Below are 20259 nucleotides of genomic sequence, written 5' to 3'. Positions count from 1 at the left end.
AAGAGTTAGACGACGGCAGAAAACACTGTCGTTATTTTTAATGTCTAATAATTTGCAAAACAAGTAAAAGCGTCGTGGTATTTAACGAAACATGACGTTTCTTGTAAGAAACAGACGTATATACCGTCGTTATTTTAAATTTTAACGTCGGCTAATAAAAGGAGCAACATCTATTTAAAATTTAAAAAGCAGAAATAGAAAATAGCAGATATTTTACCGTGTCCTCTTTCTCTTTTCCAGCAGTATCAGCTTCAGGCTTCGGATCTTCTAATTCCAAAGCTAGGGGTCTGATATTAGTGGCCCCAGAGCAGCTTGCCTTATCAGACATTGGATTTTTTGGGCTTTGACCTTGAGGGGGTAAAGTAATCGGAGGAATTGGAGAAATTGGGGTTTTGAGCATCTGGCTGGGATCAAAATTGGGGTAAAGTTGACGGAAATATGCCAACATAGCCTCCCTCTCTGCTCTGACTGCTTCCATTATAGTTTCCTTTGACTTCGCCTCAATCCTCAAGGTCTCTTCTCTGACTGCCTCCCTCACACTTTCCTTCAATTTGTCACCAAATTTCAATCTCTGCTGTTTCGGCAAATTGAAGAACTGAGTTGGGGTAACGCCAGCACCAGCTCCTCTGACTCTCCCACCATGCTCGGGGGTTCCCAAAGCCAGAGTCAAGATATCATTGGTCCCGGAGACAGTCAGAGTGCCTTCGGAGACTTGATTTTGCAAATCATGCTAAAAGAGAGAAAGAGAGATTGTTAGAAACTGAGAAGGGCGTAAAACAGATAAATAAACCGACGTTGTAAATAATAAACAACGACGGTTTTTCTTAAATGACTGACGTGGTATTAATTTAAAACGTCTGTACTTAAATACCGTCGTTGTTTATAATTTACAACGTCGGTATATAAAAATACGTCGTATATTCAAAATAAAACAGATTAAAACATAAATCAAAGAACATCGTAGTATTCAAAGTAAGACGACGGATTATTAAACAAACAGACGTAGATGTCCAATTCCATACGGCTGCACAAAATTACCGTCGTTGTATAAGCATTCTAACGTTTAGATAAGATAAAACCGTCGTAAGTTTTAATGAAGAAGTGAAAAAACTCGATTGAAATATGCATTCTTTTCCAGAAATTGTGCACCACAAATTTCAGTGAAATAGACATAGAGAGGGAGAGTGTGTGAGTGAGTAAACTTAAAACAAAAATGCAGTTCATAGAATAATTTAATCCGTCGTATTAATTCTATCTAGACGTCTACTTTATTCAAAAACCGACATCCTATTCATTTTTAAACGTCCGTAAATTAAGCCCGTCGTGGTGTTCATTTTATAACGTCGCTTATTTAAAGATAAACGACGTCTATACCAAAATAAAACACTATGTTTTTCAAATTTAGAACAGAGTTAGTGAGACTTACGATTATTTTTGCCTTCTCTGCAGCCTTTGGATCAGGGATGTTTCCTGTTTTATCTTCTCTTGCTTTCTTCCATAGAACAGCTCGATCGATTTCTTCAACTTCGGGCATGGTTTCTACCAATTGGTCCATCAAACCAACATACCCTTTTCTAGACAACCTATGGTTGTACTCCAATTTCTCCCTCCTCTCTTTCTGCTCAGCATGCTTAGCCTCAAAATCTGGGGTTAACCTTGAAGCTACGAAGGCATCCCATTGCGATTTCTCTATGAACTTATAAAGAAATGGGATTTCTTTTAATTTCTCCTTGTCATGTGCGAATGGAAGGATATATTGCTTAGTTATGTTATACTTGAAATCCTTCCATTTTTTGGCGGCAGACGACAAGACCAAGTTCTTGTAACTATCCCCAATAACATAGGACATTTGAACAGCTTCCCAAATCTGCTCCTTCACGTCCTTGGGTAATTGTTTCCATTTCTTGTCCACAAGAGGGACTCTGGTGCGTGCCAAAACACCAATGAAAGACTGCATCTCAACAGCAGCCTTGCCATGTGGTTTGCCATCTTTATTGAACTCAACCACAGGCTTAACCTTCTCAATTTTCCTCTTCACAACACGGCGCATTGTGCTGATACCGCGGCCAGATTTTGGCTCCTCAACAAATGTGGCTGTGCTCGAGTCTTTCTCTGAGGTTGAGGAAAATCTCATCCTCTTCGAGGGTTTGCTTTGAGTTGATTTTTCAACTTCCACTTGAGCCTTTGAAACTGTTTTGGGTTCATCCCCTTGTGCCATTGAACCTGATTTGGCCTTTGACGCTTCAGCTTCCTTGTTTTGAGATTTCGAAACCATTTTTGATTAATCTGCAAGGAAAACAACGTCGGTTATTAAAAATAAACGATGTAATAATAAAAACAACGACGGTAACACTAAAAAAGTGACGTCCTATTAAACAGTCTCTTAGACCATGAATGGAAATAAGACGATGGTTTTATATATTTCATGACGTAAATGTGTATAAACTACGTCGGTTATTAATAATAACCGACGTGGTTTAAAATTTACAAAACGATTGTTCTTCTCTCACTAGACGACGGTTTTATCTTGCTTCCGACGTATTAATTGTCACACCATGACGGTTTTTAGCCACCGTCGTGCAGTTTGCATTACGGCCGTCGTGGTGTGTCCATTCTATCGTCGAAAACAAGACAGAACTGTCGTCTTTTGGCGTCGTGAGAGTATCTACTTATGTATTTAATCAAAACCAGTGAAAGATTTCTTCAATTTGATAGAATCTTGTTTCCAGACAACTACGGCATGCAAATGAAATGTAAAAAAAGGGAAGAGAGTGAGAAAAAACCTTTGGCGTGCAAAGAAAAGTGTCCTTCCGACGAAGACGAAGATGAAAATGGTGATTTTGGAGATGAAGACGAAGATTCAGATGATGATGCTGCTTTTGGGAAATCAGAGGGAAACTACGATACTTTATCGGGAAGAGAAAACCGTAGAATATTAGGTCAGGTGATGAAAAGTTTATATATTTTCCCAGAGTTCAATACAACGACGTTGTTATTAAAAAACCGCCGTATTATTTAGTTATAACGACGGTATATAATTCATAACTGACGTGGTTATCACAACTGCTGAAAGACTTTTGGAATTCCGATGTGGTTATGACGGCGCTTTTTTCCTCTCAACTGACGTTGTACTTATAAATTCAACGACTGTGTATTTTAATAAACCGACGTGGTTACTTTGGGGTTCTGAAAACGACGTCGTTCTATTTTTAATACGCGCCAATTGACTTTTGGATTTCCGATGTGGTTATGACGGCACTATTTTTCTATAAACTGACGTTGTACTTATAAATAGAACGACTGTGTATTTTGATAAACCGACGTGGTTACTTTGGGGTTCTGAAAACGACGTCGTTCTCTTTTTAATACGCGCCAAATGACTTTTGGATTTCCGATGTAGTTATGACGGCGCTTGTTTATCTAAACTGACGTTGATTATTCAAATATGACGTCGCTATGTATATTAGAACCGACGTGGATATTTACGATTATTTGTTTAAATAGGATTTTTTTTACGCGTTTTTTAACTCTCAGTTTTCAATTAGGGTTGCAGAATGATTCCTCATAAGAAATTGTCTTTCTGAAAGCAAATGGGTTTGCAGAATGATTCCGCAAGGCCAAGCATGGGTTTGCTACATCCTCCTGTGTAGCAAGGGTGGAACCAGCCTTAGAACCTGCATGGGTTTGCAGCCGCACTTGCCCGTTTGAAGGCATACGAGGGCACAACCCACAACAGGTTCTAAGTCTGGTTCCACCCTTGCTACACAGGAGTTTTGAAGAAACAGTTGATTTTTATGAAAATGGGAATCGAGGAGTGAGCTTGAGAACAAGAGGAAGGAGCTTGAGAACAAGCTTCATACTTTGTTGATTTTGATTTTCTGAAATTATTAGATATTCATCTGTGGCTGTGCAGGAGCTTGAGAACAAGAGGAAGGAGAGGGCCCAGCTTGCATATGAGAGGAAGAAACAGTTGAACAAGCTGAGGGTGAAGGCAGAAAAGAAACCACGATGTATTTGCCAAATTTGTGTACATATATTGTGTAAATATTGATCAATATTTAACAAGAAGAGATTTGCCTTTTAAGATGAAAATGTTGTTGAAGATTGAGAATTAAATTTTGTTTTGTGTTAAGAAAGATATTACTAAAATAAAAGAAAAATTAATTAATTTTAAAAAGTTATAAAAATAAGACGGCGGTTTACAGAGAAGGCAGACGTATAAATTGAAAAAATACGACGGTAATTTGAACTTAGGACGTGGTAAATAAAAACGACAGTAGTGTTGTAGGTACCGTCGTAGTATACTCCAAAATAATAAGTCGGCGGTTTACAGAGAATGCACCGTCGTAGTATACAGACGTGGATTCCATTATATTATACGACGCGGATTAAGAACAGTTGGTCGTGTTTAGTTAGGAGTTAACACGGCAGGTTTTTGGTGAACTGTTGTCTTTATTTTCTACGTCGGTGGATTCATACCTGCTGTCGTTGTTTTTTGGTCAGATTTTAACTCTGAAGAAATCCTTTTTAAAACACGACGCTTTTTTATTTTTATGCGCCGTCTTTTAAAAATATTCAACAGTAAGGCACTTATCCACGACGGTTTTTTTTAATACCATCGTCGGTTTAAATACAACGACGGTTTTATGTTCCGCCGTCGTCTTTTTCTGGTCGTCTTTTTCACTTTTTGTAGTAGTGAAATGCAATAGCATGCTTTTTTTTTTTTTCTCTTTATAAAAAATTTGATGTATCAGTTTTAGTTTCTTAGATGCCATAAACAGTTTCTCACCATTTCTGTGAAACTCATCTGTATATGACTAGAGTTATTTAGAGATTATCTATATGTTTTATATTATTAAAACATAAAATTACATATCGGTCCTAAGTAAACAGCACATAATTATTAATATTTTCCAACATATTATATATATATATATATATAAAGCAAAAGACAAAGGAAAAATACAATAAGGAAACGATCAATGCTTAGCATAAACGCATCATAATCCCAACAAAATAAAGCTTTAAAAATAATATATTGATGGACGGCAGCTCTATGATGAGTCTGTTTTGATACCATCTTCGCGTACGAACAGAAAAGTAAACGTGTCAAAGAAACCGTGTGAGTTCCTGTTTTCTTCACCATAGGTTATCTGCTATGTGGCAATTTAAGAACAGATTATGTATTTTGAGATTTCAATAAAAGAAAGAACAATGTAAAATATAAAGCCTCATCCTACTCACTTCCCCTAGCATTAGAGCAGCACTAATTGGAGCATCATTGCCACACTAGAAATATAAGAACAAATAAGAGAATTAGAGTGTGTTTAAGTAATGACTATGAGGAGTCATAAGAACATCACAACAGACATCATACCATCAGTGAATCAAGAGTTCCTTTGACAGACCACAGGTGCAAAAAGTGGTGACAGCAACACAGTTTTATTGTGTATTCTAAAATGACTAAAACAAAGAAATGATACATACCTTTATCAATGACACCTTCAAATGATTCATCTGGGAAGACACTCATATCCCTAACATCCATTTGCCATATAGGATACAGTCTTTAATTGTTTCATATAGGTTAACTTTACAAAATTGGCAATTAGAAGGATTAGCCATGGTAGATACAGGAAGTTCAGTTACGCTTATAGCCGAAAAATTAGTACCCAAGAATTTAATTACTACTGCCCCTAAGATAATGGCAGCAACTACGGTAGATGGACAATTAGTCAAGAGTAGTAAGACGCTAGTAGCGGGTGCTAAAATCATAAGTTTTAAAACAAATTGTGATACATAAAGTCAACCTTATGCATTACCTGTTTATCATACATTTATCAAAGATATGCCTGATATAGATTGTATTATTGGATTAAATTATATTTGCTAATAACGGTAGTTTACGTATTACCAAAGATTGGTTATTATTTAGCAAAAATAGCTATTATACACCTTTAGTTACTGAGAATATACCTACTAAATTGTCAGAGTTAGCAGAGGAGAAGCGTGGTGGGAATATACCAATTAAAAACCAAATAGAATATCAAGGATGTGCTTGTGAAATTCGAGGTAGTTGTAAGATAAAAACAATAGTAGATAACGATGATCTAGATTCAGATATAGAGGATTTCGAGATAGATGAAGAATTAAATTTAGAAGATACCTTTACTGATTATGAAACTATATCATGTCAAAGATTATATAAGATAGTTGACAGATCCTTTATAGATAGAGAGGAGGATTTAAATAGAATAATAGATCAGTTACAGAACCTAAATATAATAGGAGATGATATCACTAAATATGATACCTTTTTTTATAATGCCTTAGTATGTAAGCTCAATATAAAGAATGGCTGGGCTCTAACGAGGACTCCTAAATGAGGACACTATGTGAGGATCAATTTCAGCCATCCGATCTAATCTCAACGGCTGTAGAGAAAAAGCAAGCTTACTAAGTAAGTGGGTACGCTACAATTTCCCTCCTTTGGCATTCGCGCCTTTTCTTCTTCCTTCATTTCGGCATTTAATTGTTTTGTGAATTATAACTACAAACCCCAAAATCTGAAAACCCAAATACCCAGAAGCTCATAACGCCACCCAAAATCCAGATTAAAGAAAAAATTGTTTTCATTTGTGCAAAATCTTACAGCCCAAAATCTCATTCCGTTTTCCATCTGGATTTTGAGGCAGGGGTAGTAGAATAGAAACCAAAACCAGCACGTTGGTCATCCACATCACGCGTTTCTCTCTCTCTCTCTCTCTCTCTCTCAGATAGAAACCAGAAAGACACTTTTTTATTTGGGTGAAAATCCTAACTGGAAAGTCCATCACTCTTGAGGTTGAGACCATCGACAACGTGAAAGGCAAGATCCAGAGGTACTGTTTCTCTCTCTTCCTCTTTCTCTTCCTCACTCTTTGCTGTAGAAGATACTTTGTATCGAGAAACTTGAAAGATAGCAATTCACGTTGCTGCCCCAATTTGATTAGGACGAAAGTATGGATGATTCTGATGTTGCTGATGATGATATCTTTAGTATTTAATTGTTTTTGGTTGTATAGAAAACAAAGACGAAAAATTTGATTTTGAATGATTTAGGTGATTATTTCATAGGGGTCAATGCTAAGTGATTATCTTTTAGTCTTGAATATGGGTGATCTGACAAGACATATTGAATTTCTATTCTGTATCTTGCAAATAAGTGGGTAATATGGATTTGGGTATCTTATTCTGTATCTTTTTTTTAAGAAAGAAGTATCTGATTGTGTATCTGAATGTCTTGATAACATTGTGAATAGTATGGATTTGGGTATCATATGAGTATCTTTTTTAGAAAGATGCAGTAGGAAACTTTTACAATGGCTAGGATAATGTCATTTATGTTTTATGGAAAGAATACTCTTAAGTATGAACTGACTACATAAACAATCTAGTCTTCCTTTATCACCGATAATACTGTGAGTAGTTTGGATATCAGTATCATATGAGTATCTTAATGTGTTCATTATAGTGTATGGATACTGGTATCAGAGTCTGTATCTGAATGTGTTGATTATATGTCATTCGTATGGATTTAGGTATCCTTTTTGTGTATTTATTGTAATGTGAGTAGTATAGATATGAGTATATATGTTTATTGAAATGTGTTTCTTCTTCTTAAATTTTGTGAAAAAATGACCTTTCCTCTCCCCATAAAAGAAAATTTGCTTGGCTCCTTGTGAGTAATGAGTAAATTAATCTTACATAATGAGGTGGATATCGTACTTGTGTCATTTTAGTTTAGTTGTACTGGTGTACTTTGACAGATGTGGCTTACCTGACAATTGCATATTAACCTCAGAAAATTTGTCCTCTGCAGGAACCGAAAAAGTTCAATGATTTTCTGCGCACTCTATGTATATTCTGCCAGGAGAAAGCCCTCAGCAGTTTCTGTGAATTTCTTGCATCCAAAGAGCTCACCTTGATTTCAAAGACAGAAGCTATAGACAGGTTTCGTGCTCTTATGCTCTTTCCGGTTATTGAAGTGCTTGTTTTCAAGTCAATTACAGTTTTTGTATCTTTCTCATTTCTTTCAGCAGTCATTTATTTGAATTTTTGTTCCTATATGTTCCCAATGCAGTGAAGTTAGGGATGATGAAGCTAGGAATTTTCTGGTCAAATCAGAGCCAAAGATGGAATGAGTGCTTGAGTGCTTTAATTGGTGTCTTGTGGCAATTTGCCGAGAGTTACATCACATTATGATACAATAAACACATATCTATATGAGTATCATAATGTGTTTATTGTGATGTGGTTTTGTATCATAATGTGTTTACATCAATGCTACAATATATAGATATATGATTATGGCTGAATGTTTAACTGCCTCAGTTTTGAACTTGAGAGGTATTACCAATCGTGTGAACACACATGCAACACTGTTTTGTTTTGATTATGGTGATGTGAATATATTAGCAATTCAGTCTGAACACAGAGGTGCATGTTGTTTAATTAGAAAGGTTTATTTTTTTAACTTGAGAAGCCGAAGAAAATATGTACATACAATAACCGTGATGCAATATGAGAAGGGTGGATAAAAGGATGTTATGCCATATTGTCATACAATAACCTGAAAGCACTTCCCAATGTACATATGTGAAAACAAAATGTAGTAGTCGTTTGGGTTTTACCCCTTACTAGTTGATCAGTTTACAAACAGAATATTGAAAGCTATTCCCCATGTATCCCAGTGGTGGGTTTGGGGTTGGTTTCGGTTTCTTTATCCTTTAATCGTGAGACTCAAGACGACATGGTTGATTTCAAGTTTCAACATATCTTCTTGTTGCTTTGGTTTATTTTCTTGTCCTTACTGTTTGACTAGTTTTGTCCTCTTGCTGGTTTTTTGTCCTCATATTGCTTTTGTTTAACCACATATATATAGTATTAGCATTAACTTGGTTTTTGAAGACGGCACATGCATAATATCATTTAATACCCATCCCAAGTTATTATTTGTTGATAGCATAAAAACATACCCATCCCAAGTTATTATTTGTTGATAGCATAAAAACATACACATCCCAAGTAATTATTTAGTACCTAAATTCCTCAATAGAGGAATGTTATTCACAATCCCATTACTTGCTAGACATGTGGACACACAAACGCTTGCTACATGTCTCTCCTTTGTGTAATTATGATTTCACTTTCTTCTCTCGGTTGCCACTCTTTATTTTTTTATTTATTCTTCTCTCTCTCTCTCTCTCTCTCTCTTCTCCTTCTCACATCCTTAGCCTCGTCCTCCTCTATTTTTTCCCTTGTTTTATCATCTGGGTAGCTCTAGTTTTTAGTTTTTAGTTTTCTTATTCATTCATTACTGGTTTTGGGTTCAAATTTGCTTTTTATTTTTCGTGACCCCTCTTTGTTATGCTCATGTTCATAAAGTGGTCACCTTTGATGTTTGAAATCTGTGCCTTTTGTGTGTTATGGATCGGTTTGTGTTTTTTTGGTATGTCAATGGGCACTTCTATGAATAAGAAGAAATAAAGAGGAGAGAAGAGACGGAGGGCGATGGAAAATTTATAGAGATGGAAAGAAGATAGGAACGAGAGAGAGAGAGAGAGAGAGAGAGAAACTGATGGAGAAAAAAAAAATTAAAAAAGAGAAAGAGAGAGCCAATTGAGAGAAGAAAGAGAAAATATTTTTAAAATAAGAGATAGAGAGAGAGAGAGAGAGAGATACGCAAAATCGAGAGACAAAAGAGAAACAATTTTTTAAAAATAGAAACACGATGCAGCAAGCGTTCGTCTGTCCTCGTGTCTTGCAAGCAATGGGACAATCGGTTTTGAGTGCTTGTGAATAGCATTCCTCCACGCGTCTAACAAGTAATGGCATAATCGCTATTGAGCAATTGTGAATATCATTTCTCTATGCCTCCTCATTTAACCTTCCCCATGAAAAGTCTCTTGCATGAATAAGTTTTCCATAATACCCCTAACCCTAAACCCTAACCCTTAACCCCAAACATCTATACCCTAAACCCTAAACCCTAAACCCTAACCCTTAACCCCAAACCTGTAAACCCTAAACCCTACAACATAAACCCTACAACCTAAACCCTAACCCTTAACCCTACAACCTAAACCCTAACCCTTAACCCTAAACCTCTAAACCCCCAACCGCTAAAACCTAAACCCTGAACTCTACCAATTTAAACCCTACATACGTATTTCTTAGCACCAATTATTTGTATCCCAAGTCCAAAAAGAAAAAGAAATTCCTAAGCTATTGTTTGTTTGATCACATAAAGACGGCTTCGATATTTGTTGTTAGTTGTATCATTTATTAAATTTGCCATCTGTTATGGCTTGTGTATTTTTCTAATTGGTAATTTATTTATTGTGAATTTTAGAAGTTAAATCGTATAAAAATAAAATGAAATAGTCGAAGATTGACATGTCATTTTTTTTGTTATTTATTGTCTTTTTCTTTATCAAATTCATAAGAAATTAAATACAAATAAGAAAAATACACCAAAAATTGCTACAAATAAGAAAAATACACCAAAAATCATGATTCTACATATTTGAATTAATGGAAATCATTGAATCAAAGAAATAAGAGTGTATGTGATAGAATGTTTTGATTTGTCTATGAACAAAATTGACTTTTTATTATTGATTTGTATTTTTATAATTTAGAATTAGCATTTTGGAGCTTTAAAGAAAAGATAATATCACAAGATGTTTATAGGAATTTTCTGGGTATTTTTATGATTTTAAATTTATATATTATGAATTTTAGAAATTAAATTTTTGATAAAAAGCCTTTATAATTTTTTCCCCCAAAAATTTTCGCGTGCCGCCCTTTTTTCACCAAATTTAAGTTTGGTGCGTCTTTTTTTTGGGGTCAAATTCTCTCTCCCTTACAGAAGCGTCATATTCTATCTCCAATCTCTAATTCATTCTTTTATCCCAAATGCTCTCTCAGATCTCTTCCTTCTCAGACTTTGCAAATTTCTCTCTCTCTCTCTCTCTCTCTCTCTCTCTCTCTCTCTCTCTCTCTCTCTCTCTCTCACATCAAATCCCATCGAAACCCTCCCTCTCTTTCTGTGGCTTCTTCTCTGTCTCCCTCTCTCACAATCTATGGCTTCTTTCTCACTGGAACATTCAAGAGCTTCAACTCCTCATCAGCTACAAGACAATTGCTCGAGGCCAATTGCTTCGAAGGTGAAGGCTGCGTGACAATTCCCAAGGTGTGATTTTGTAAAGCTCTAAACTCCATGCTTGATACAAAGTTTTGGTATCAGTTTAGGATTGATTTGAATTCTAGATGTCTGTAGCTTGCTTTAATTGTGGATTCCATGTGAATGTTTGTTTTTATTTGGATTCTATATGTATGTGATTTTATTTGATTGAATCCAAGATCCTACTTGCATTTGTGATTTAATTTGATTGAATTTGGGTTCTAGTTGTGCGTTAGTATTTAGAATTTTTATTTTTGTTTTATTTTCAGAGAGTAATTACGATTTTGTGAAAATTTCTCCTCCTGGTTATTATTTGGGTATTATCAGTAGCTTAAGAATACAACACTTCAAACTTAATTTTCTTTGGTGGGCACTTCAATCATCGTTTTGTACTGGTTGGGCATGTGTGCTGGAATTTTAGTTCTTGCTTGAAATTTTAATTTGATATCTTATTCCCTCACATTTTATTCTTTGATGCAGCTCTTAATAAAGATGAGTTACTTCAAATGGTGAGATTTGGTGCTGAAATGGTGTTGCTCATATGCTTGCACAATTGTCTAAGGCCTTTTAGATAAATGTTAAGGCTTAATATCTATGTTTGCACCAAAGCAGGTGGAACTTTCATGAAAGTGTTTTTGATTGATTATATCTTTTAGTAGCTTTGATTACATCTCTTTTTGCACCATGTAGAGTTTAATTAGCTTTGGTTACGTTTCAGAAATGTATCAAATATCCCTTTATGACAGTGATAGGTATTAATCGTGCACTGAGATGATACATTTCCAGCTATGCATTGATGGCTCTGGTTGCCCTGCAAATTTGGTAATTATTATAAATGAAGTTGGGGATGAAATTGATGATATGTTTATATTTTTTAAATGAAGTGAAAAGATTGGTCATACCTGTGGAACCAAGATCAGCCATTGCCTCTTCAAGAAATGGTAATTTGTTTATTAGCAGCAGGAATGCAGTTTTTTTGTTTTGTTTTTTAAGAAGAGGATTTCCATTAAGAGGTTTTTTAAAATGGTTTTTATTGTTGGTGTTGGGACATTGGAGGTTAGCAACCACTTATAGAAATTAAAATAATTTTCTTGTTCAATTTTATTCGAACTCATCGTTTCATATTTGCTTGTGTTATGTTGCTGGCTCATCTGTTTGGTTTTTTAATTTTTTTTAAACTTGCTAAACAGAGTATGAGAAGAGTATCAGAAGAAAGGTTTAGAGTATCACAAGAAATGTTTCTGGTTTCAATTATGTTTTTACCAAAGGACTATCCAAAGGTCGCTTTTCTCATTTGGTATCCAAACTTGTCTCCCGGGAGCCAAGTTTGCAGGGGAGTGTTGAGAAGAAGACATGACATAATCACTAAGCAGACAACACAATATTCTGGTGCATGTACACAGAGCTGGACTAACGGTAGTGTAGGTGTGGGACCAAGACAACTGCATGTGGTCTTGACTAGTGCAGAATATTTATCAGATTAGTGATATGTTATTTTATTCTTAAAGTCTCTACCCACATGCAGAATACTTGTATATAAATATAGTCAGCATCTTGTAAACGAGTGCAAGCAATGATAAATTAGTTTCCTCAGTATTTTATTGTGAATTTTAATACTGACGTTTATCCATAGAAGTTGCTTGATTTGATTATAAGACCGTACTCGCCTATGTGAAACAAAGTTCAAACTCATATTCCATTTTATACTTCCAACATATAAAGTTTAAATAAGATATACTGAAACCATAACGAAAACATGAAGATATAGATCTAACACCCATACCCATATTACACACACTATCATCAACACATAAGATACAAAAATGATATTTACTAACACTATTGTCAACACATTAAGATACAAAAATGATATCTGCTACTGCTAATACTATTGTCAACCCATTAAGATACAGATGATACATACTAACGCTATTGTCAATACATTAAGATACATAAATGATACTAACGCTATAATAGTCCATACACACAGAGAGATCCTACCAAGCCAATGCCCAGGGCTTGATGATACACACAGAGAAAGTACAATGACACCACACTATACTCTCCCACTTTTACCTCACTTAAACACTTAGAGTGGTACACAATTAACTCTCTCACTCTCACAATATTAGAGTGGAAGACTGATGGCTTTCGGATGGTGTTCTCACCCTTCTCTCTCTGTCTCACGACGTCTTCTCTGGTGCAACACGCTCTCTCTGCTCTAGCTTTGGTTGCTGCCTCCTTATATAAACCCATGCAGCAACTCTCCTAATGAGGGAAACCGCATATCAACCCACGTGATGGCCAGCCAAAGAGAAAGAACATTCTTTATCATTGGACCGTGCATTGTCTCCCACCAAAGACATCATCATTCCATGCAATATTATTAGCCACCAGCCATATTCCCTTTAATTATAAAAAGAACATCTCAAAAGCACTCATCCAAAACTCATCACGTGAAGCTTGAGAAGGAGCCAGAAAGTTGTGGGAGACTACTTTCTTCTTCCATCATGGGCTGGACCAATATGCCAACAAACTCAAAGATTTGAAAACCAACAGTATAAAACCAGAGCCAAGTGCTCACTTGTGGTCTCCAATCATCAAGTAATGAACTCAAGGCCACTTTGATGAAGCAGACCAGAATCACCAAACTAGCCAAATGAAAACAGAAAATTGAATTACAAAGGTAGATGTAACTTGCTTTGTATGGTATGAATGACCAAACAAGAAGAAAAAAGAAAAGAGAATTGCAGGGGTACACCGTGGGGGAGGGAGGGAGGAGAAGATTAAACCAGGAAAAAAAAATGGTGTTCTTCAAGAGAGTATCTGTTTTTTTGGAGGAAGGGATATTTTTGGAGGGAGAGAGGATAGAGCATGCTCAAGAAGAAGAAGAAAAAAAAGAGAATTAGAGGGGTAGACCGTAGGGATGGAGGGAGGATAATATCAAACCAAAAAAAATGGTGTTCTTCAACAGAGCATCTGTTTTTTAGAGGAATGGATATTTTTGGAGGGAGAGAGAACATAGCATGCGAAAGAAGAGGATAATAGAGAATTAGAGGGGTAGACCGTAGGGAGGGAGGGAGGAGAATATCAAACCAGAAAATAAAAATTGTGTTCTTCAAGAGAGCATCTGTTTGGAGGGAGTGATATTTTTGGAGGGAGTGATTTTGGAGGGAGTGATATTTTTGGAGGGAGAGAGGAGAAAGCATGCGGATGAAGGGAGTGTTTCAGTGCAATAATTTCAGTTGCAACTGCTTTTTGGAAAGCCGTTGGATTATCCAACGGTGTTCTCATATTAAGTCCTCATTTAGAGGTTCTTGCTAGAGCCTTGCCCATATAAAGAATCTATTATTATGTTACAAGTAAGAGGAAAGAGCCCATATAGACCCAGGGGCATAAGGCCCATAAACCTTTTTGTAACAAGGCCAAATAGCCCTAGTCAAAATGTTTCAGCTGCAGATACAGCAAATAAATATTTATATGAGCAAGATATGATATTATTACATCAAAAAATCCGACAGATATCGGCAAATAGCCTCACATGCTTCTTTCGAAGTATGTCTCTGATTCATTTCCATGAGTCAGAATTATCATTTAAAAGAAGTATTGCAGGACATGGCCTGAAGTCCTTGAAAATATAAGGGCCCGTCTGGTAACGTTTTCGGAGAGTGTTTTCTGAGAATATTTTCAAAGAATGAAAACAAGAAAACGAATTTGCATTTTCAGGAAATGAAAATGCGTCTGGTAGATTAATTAGAAAACATCTTCAGAAAACAAAAACAATGAAAACGTGTCTGGTAGTACAATTTGAAATAATAATATGAGTTATTTTTATGAAAACGTTTTCCACGAGAATGAAAACAACTTTTTTCTGTTTTCTTCAAGTATACATGAACTTGTTTTCATTTTATGAAAACATTCTCAGTGTTTTCTGTTTTTGGGCCACCGAACGTGTTTTTGCCTCGTTTTTGTTCTCTGAAAATGAAAACAACCTCTTAAAACGTTACCGAACGGGCCCTAAGAGTCTGTTTGGTATTCAACTTGAATCCAACTTTTTAAATTCAAAAACAAAATTTGAGTCCAAAAGAAAGAAAACCTGTTTGGTAGCCCTGTTTTTAAAAACTTAAACTCAAAAACAACTAAAAACCACTCCAACTATTAAAAACAAAAAATATATGTTTTTTCAGTTTTTTTCTAACAACCCACAAGTTCACAAATTTATAAGATTTGAAAACAGTTTTCAAGTTGCATACCAAACAAGTTTTTGAATCTTAAAAATAGATTTAAGAACTCCTTGTTTTAAAGAAAAATCAAAATTTTTGAGTTCCCTATTTGAATAGGATACCAAACGTACCCTAAAAGATTATCCAAATCCCAAATGTAAGGGATTCAATAATTTAGAGGCTGCCACAGATATGGCAAGAATATTACTTGGCCCAAATTATTATATAAGCCCAACTGCTCCTGCAGAGAATAAAGACATTACAGATATTGATGACGATATACGTCCAGAGCTCGAGAAATTACGAGCTGAAAATAAGAATCTCAGGATAGAGAATGCCAAGCTAGGCCACGCGAAAGCAGCCTTCTTTAAAGCAGAATACGAAAGGATAGCAAGTGGACATATTTCCGTGGAGACCACACAAGCACTACTAAAACAGCATCATATGCCATCTACGTCAGCCACCAATAGGCCAAAGACAGCAGCACCAGTTATTAGTGCAAGCAGTGAGATATTACATATACATATACATAATTTTTTAATTTTTATTTTATTTTTACCTCCATCTTCAGTTGTGTTAAAGTTGGTGGGATGGCTTTTCGTGGCTTTTTTCGGTGGTTTTTGCTTTTGCTTTTGCTTTCGGTGGTAGACAAAGGCATGCAAAGATGAATTGGTGATGACTGGCACCAACTTGATTTGGTGGAGATGCTTTCGGTGTGATCATTGTTGTTTCTTTGGGCAGCTGCATGAGTTTATAAATTGATGGAAATGATGGCAATAATTTGTCATGGCAAGATAATATTATTTGCCTTTAATCAGGACCGGCCCTGACATTTTGGTGGCCCATGGCCAAAAATTAAATGAGGCCCTTAGTATATATGTTTTATTTTTAATTTGCTCATTCATTTTTCTTTTTATGGCAAAGCCCCATAAAACGATTAAGCCTGAAAAATACATGATCCATAAACAACCTGCTTAAATAGAATAATTTCATTCAACTAACAACAAAAAAAACCAAAAGTACATGATCCATAAACAACCTGCTTAAATAGAATAATTTCATTCAACTAACAACAACAAAAAACCAGAAGTACATGATCCATAAACAACAAAAATCATATTTAACTTCAATTCAACAAAACAAAACAAAAGATCTTAAATGGCTTAGTGGCTCTTCAATAGGGCTTAGTTCTCAAGTGGCTCAATTGTACACAAACAGCAGCTTTGGCCTCCACTCTATCATCTACAAATAAAAAAACAAAAGCTGTAACATTAAAAATACAAACAATCACTGAAAAATTCTTGATCTTCTAGCATTTTGAGAAGCAAAATCATCAATAACCTCTTCAAAATCAATATTTTCCAACATATTCTTTTCAATACATAAGATTGCCAATCCATTTAACCTTTCTTGTGACATAGTTGATCGCAAATAAGATTTTATCAATTTCAATTTTGAAAAACTTCTTTCTGCAGATGCCACAGTTACCGGCAGAGTCAATATAATTCTATAAGCAATTGAGATATTTGGAAAACAATCCACAACTTTTACAAACTCAAGAACTTCAATGGCTGTCTTTGTCTCTTTCGGTAAATACATTTGTAACACTTCCAATTCAGAAAACAAATCATCATCATTAATATCAGATTCATTATCATGTGTTAAAGCAACTTCAAGATTTCTACAACATTCACGCAATCTAATATAATTCATTTGAAATAAATTCTTAGGATCAAACAAAAAACCAAAAATGCCTTCAAATATTTCTAATTGTTCAAACCTACTCCTCAAAGAAGAAATTGCAGCATCAACTACAACAAGAAAATAATTAACCCTAAAAGATTCTTCAGCAGATTGAAATATCTCTTTATGGTCATTTTCATCAAATTGTTTTTTTCTTCGACTTTGACGTTTTTCAGGAAATATAGGGTCAATTTCCATCTTTGATGCAATCTCTTTAGCAGAAAGTAGGGCCAATGTGAACCCATTTTCCCTATAGTCCACAAAATAAGAGACCAGCCCCTTCAAGTGTAGTATTGCAACATCAATTTGCATATCTCCAGATTGCAATTTTTGGCTAACCAAGTCAATTTTTTTCAAAATGTTATGCCATATACTCATGCCCAACAAAAATTCAAAATTTTCAAGTTCATGTGTAGCTAAAGATTCAGCTTCACTCTTTGTTTTTGCATCTTCACTAACCCTAGACAATTCAAACAGAGCTTCTCTTATATCATCAGTTTGGGTTATTATGGCTTTAACACTATTAATATGACTTTCCCATCTTGTTGTTGACAATGGTTTAAGAGTTAATCCATGGACATGATCTTGAAAAATTTTCCACCTCTTTGTAGAACTAGCAAATAGAGTATACATGCGTTGCACAACACCAAAAAATGACACAGCTTTAACACAAGAGTTTGCCATATCACAAACTGTTAAATTAAGAGAATGACAAGCACATGGCATATAAAATGCCCTAGGATTTATTTTTAGAAACCTTGTTTGCACACCATTGTTTTTCCCCTTCATGTTAGCTCCATTATCATAACCTTGGCCCCTTACATTATTAATATCAAGTTCAAGACGCTTTAATACAACCTGTAACTCATTAAAAAGCCCACATCCAGATGTATCATCCACTTTTAAGAACTCTAAAAAATATTCTTCTACCTTTATGGGAGCATTTGACACATCTACACATCGAATTATTAAAGTCATTTGCTCATGGTTACTTACATCCGGAGTACAATCAAGTATTACAGAAAAATATTTTGCCTCTTTGATTTTTTCAATTATAGCACTTCTAACCTTGGAGCCTAACATACCAATAAACTCATTTTGAATTTTATGACTAAGATAGTGACAATGAATCTCATTATTTTGAAAACGTCTAAAATGCTCTTGCAATACTAAATCAAATTCTGCAATTAATTCAAGCAGCCCCAAAAAGTTACCATTATTATCTTGGTAAATTTTCTCATTCTCTCCACGAAAAGCTAAATTTCTTTTAGCAAGACATCTCACAACAGAAATTATTCTTACTAAAACCAATTTCCAATGTTCCTTCTCTTTTTTCATTTGCACTAGTAGCTCTTTATCAATTGTTTCATTCTTTTTCAATCTAATTTGCATGTCAATCCAAGTTCTCATGTTATTGATATGCTCACTACTAGTTTCATGTTGTTTAAGCCTCTCACTTAAACGTTTCCAGTCATTAAGCCCTTCATTTGCCAACAAACTTTTCATTTTCACAGATTTAAACAACTTACAACAAAAACAATATACTTTGTCCACATCTTTTGAGTACACTAGCCATTTTCTATCTTGACCCTCCCCATTTGATAACTTTCTTGTATAATAAGAGTATGAAAAATGCCTAGAGAGCCCATCCACAGGAAACTTGAGATTACTTTCTCTTACAAGACCCTTTTCTACTAAAATATCCTTCGTTTTGTTATCAATGTTATCCCAAATTCTTGGATCATAGATATTCAAAGCATTCTCTCTCATTTCTTCTTGATTATTTTCATTCTCAATGAGGGCATCAACCTCTTCATTTCCTATCATTTCTTCTTCCTGACCAATTGGTTGTTGTGATTCATGAACTAATTCATTAGATGGATCTTCAATTGAAGAACTAGTTTTAAAAAACTTATCAAGAGCTCCTCTTTGAGTTTGAATCATTTTTTCTATTTTTTTCATTTTATTTCTTTTTTGACTTCCAGATTCATACTTCCTAATCATTTTTTACTGCAACTCTTAAATCTAGAAAGTGACAGACAACAAATGAACAAAATAAACACACCACACCAAACACAACCTAAACCTTAAACCAAACACAACCAGCAAAGCAACCAAACACAACCAGCAAAGGAAAAAAACTAAATTTAAGCAACAAAAAAAAAAAGCAATACAACCTGGTTTATGCTTAAGTTGTATAAAAAGCTTGAATCTTGCAGAGCTTTAACTTCAATTGATCTATATTGCACATCTGCAATGATATAAAAAATATGTATAAGGATATGTATAAAGAATTCAAATTTGTATAATTGACGACCTCATCCTAAAGAATTCAAATCTGTAGAATTCAAATCCTAAAAACATACAATTCAATATAAAAAAAATATGTATAAAGATAATGGAAAGAATTCAAATATAGGGTTATTATTGACGAACCTCATCCTCACTCAGATAATCTTTCAGGGTCTTTCTTCTGTACAGAAATCGTGTAGTGTAGAAGAAAGAAATCTACAAATCTTTCTTTGGATGGATAGATCAATTCAAAGACAAAGATAAAAGAGGGATGAGAGAAAAACTGGAAATAATATATTGAAGAGAGCTTTTGGATGCTGAAAAGTTTTTTTATGAGAAAAGAGAGAGGAGAACACGTTGGGAAAGGGAAAGATCTTTTGGATGCTGAAAAGTCTAAAGTTTTTAATGAGAAAAGAGAGGAGAAGACGTTAATTGGGAAAGGGAAAGATCTTTTGGATACTGAAAAGTTTTTTTATGAGAAAAGAGGTAGCGTGTTGGAAATAGGAAAGATCGCTTTGGAAGCTGGAAATAAGAATATGTGTTTTTTTTTTTTTTTTAAAAATTTATTTAAAAGATGGGCTCCTGTAATATTTTAAAAAAAATTTGGGGCCCCAAAAATCAGAGGCCCATGGCCGTCGCCCTCGGCGCCCAGGCCCAAGGCCGGCCCTGCCTTTAATGATGATGTCTTGGTTTTTGCCTTCAATTATTTGCAAGACAATACCCGTGGCTACATAAGGAATGGGGAGTATGTGAAGAGAGTGTGGGGCCTTCCTT

The 20259-nt window shown here is 35.0% G+C and overlaps 1 protein-coding gene and 3 long non-coding RNA genes across 4 annotated transcripts; 2 read left to right on the top strand and 2 right to left on the bottom strand.

Moving 5' to 3' along the window:
• Positions 1–5145: 5145 nt before the first annotated feature.
• On the bottom strand, positions 5146–5552 carry LOC110746441 (uncharacterized). Its single transcript, XR_002524980.2, has 3 exons — positions 5488–5552; positions 5378–5397; positions 5146–5289 (listed from the first exon to the last, which is right to left on the bottom strand). It is a non-coding gene; the product is annotated as an uncharacterized LOC110746441 (long non-coding RNA).
• An 812-nt stretch (positions 5553–6364) lies between these two features.
• LOC148296250 (uncharacterized) lies at positions 6365–8233 on the top strand. The gene is made up of 3 exons (XR_015833399.1): positions 6365–6881; positions 7862–7992; positions 8123–8233. It is a non-coding gene; the product is annotated as an uncharacterized LOC148296250 (long non-coding RNA).
• A 2725-nt stretch (positions 8234–10958) lies between these two features.
• On the top strand, positions 10959–12772 carry LOC110747090 (uncharacterized). The gene is made up of 3 exons (XR_015834118.1): positions 10959–11236; positions 11708–12168; positions 12418–12772. It is a non-coding gene; the product is annotated as an uncharacterized LOC110747090 (long non-coding RNA).
• A 3702-nt stretch (positions 12773–16474) lies between these two features.
• On the bottom strand, positions 16475–19958 carry LOC110747348 (uncharacterized). Its single transcript, XM_088247782.1, has 3 exons — positions 19630–19958; positions 19371–19444; positions 16475–19273 (listed from the first exon to the last, which is right to left on the bottom strand). The coding sequence occupies exon 3, from the start codon at positions 19195–19197 to the stop codon at positions 16738–16740; it is 2460 nt and encodes an 819-aa protein (XP_088103908.1). The 5' UTR covers positions 19198–19273; positions 19371–19444; positions 19630–19958; the 3' UTR covers positions 16475–16737.
• Positions 19959–20259: the final 301 nt, after the last annotated feature.

Source organism: Prunus avium, chromosome 2 (genome assembly GCF_965620075.1).
Source record: "Prunus avium chromosome 2, drPruAviu1.hap1.1, whole genome shotgun sequence".
NCBI lineage: Eukaryota > Viridiplantae > Streptophyta > Magnoliopsida > Rosales > Rosaceae > Prunus > Prunus avium.
This window is presented reverse-complemented; position numbering and strand designations above follow the sequence as displayed.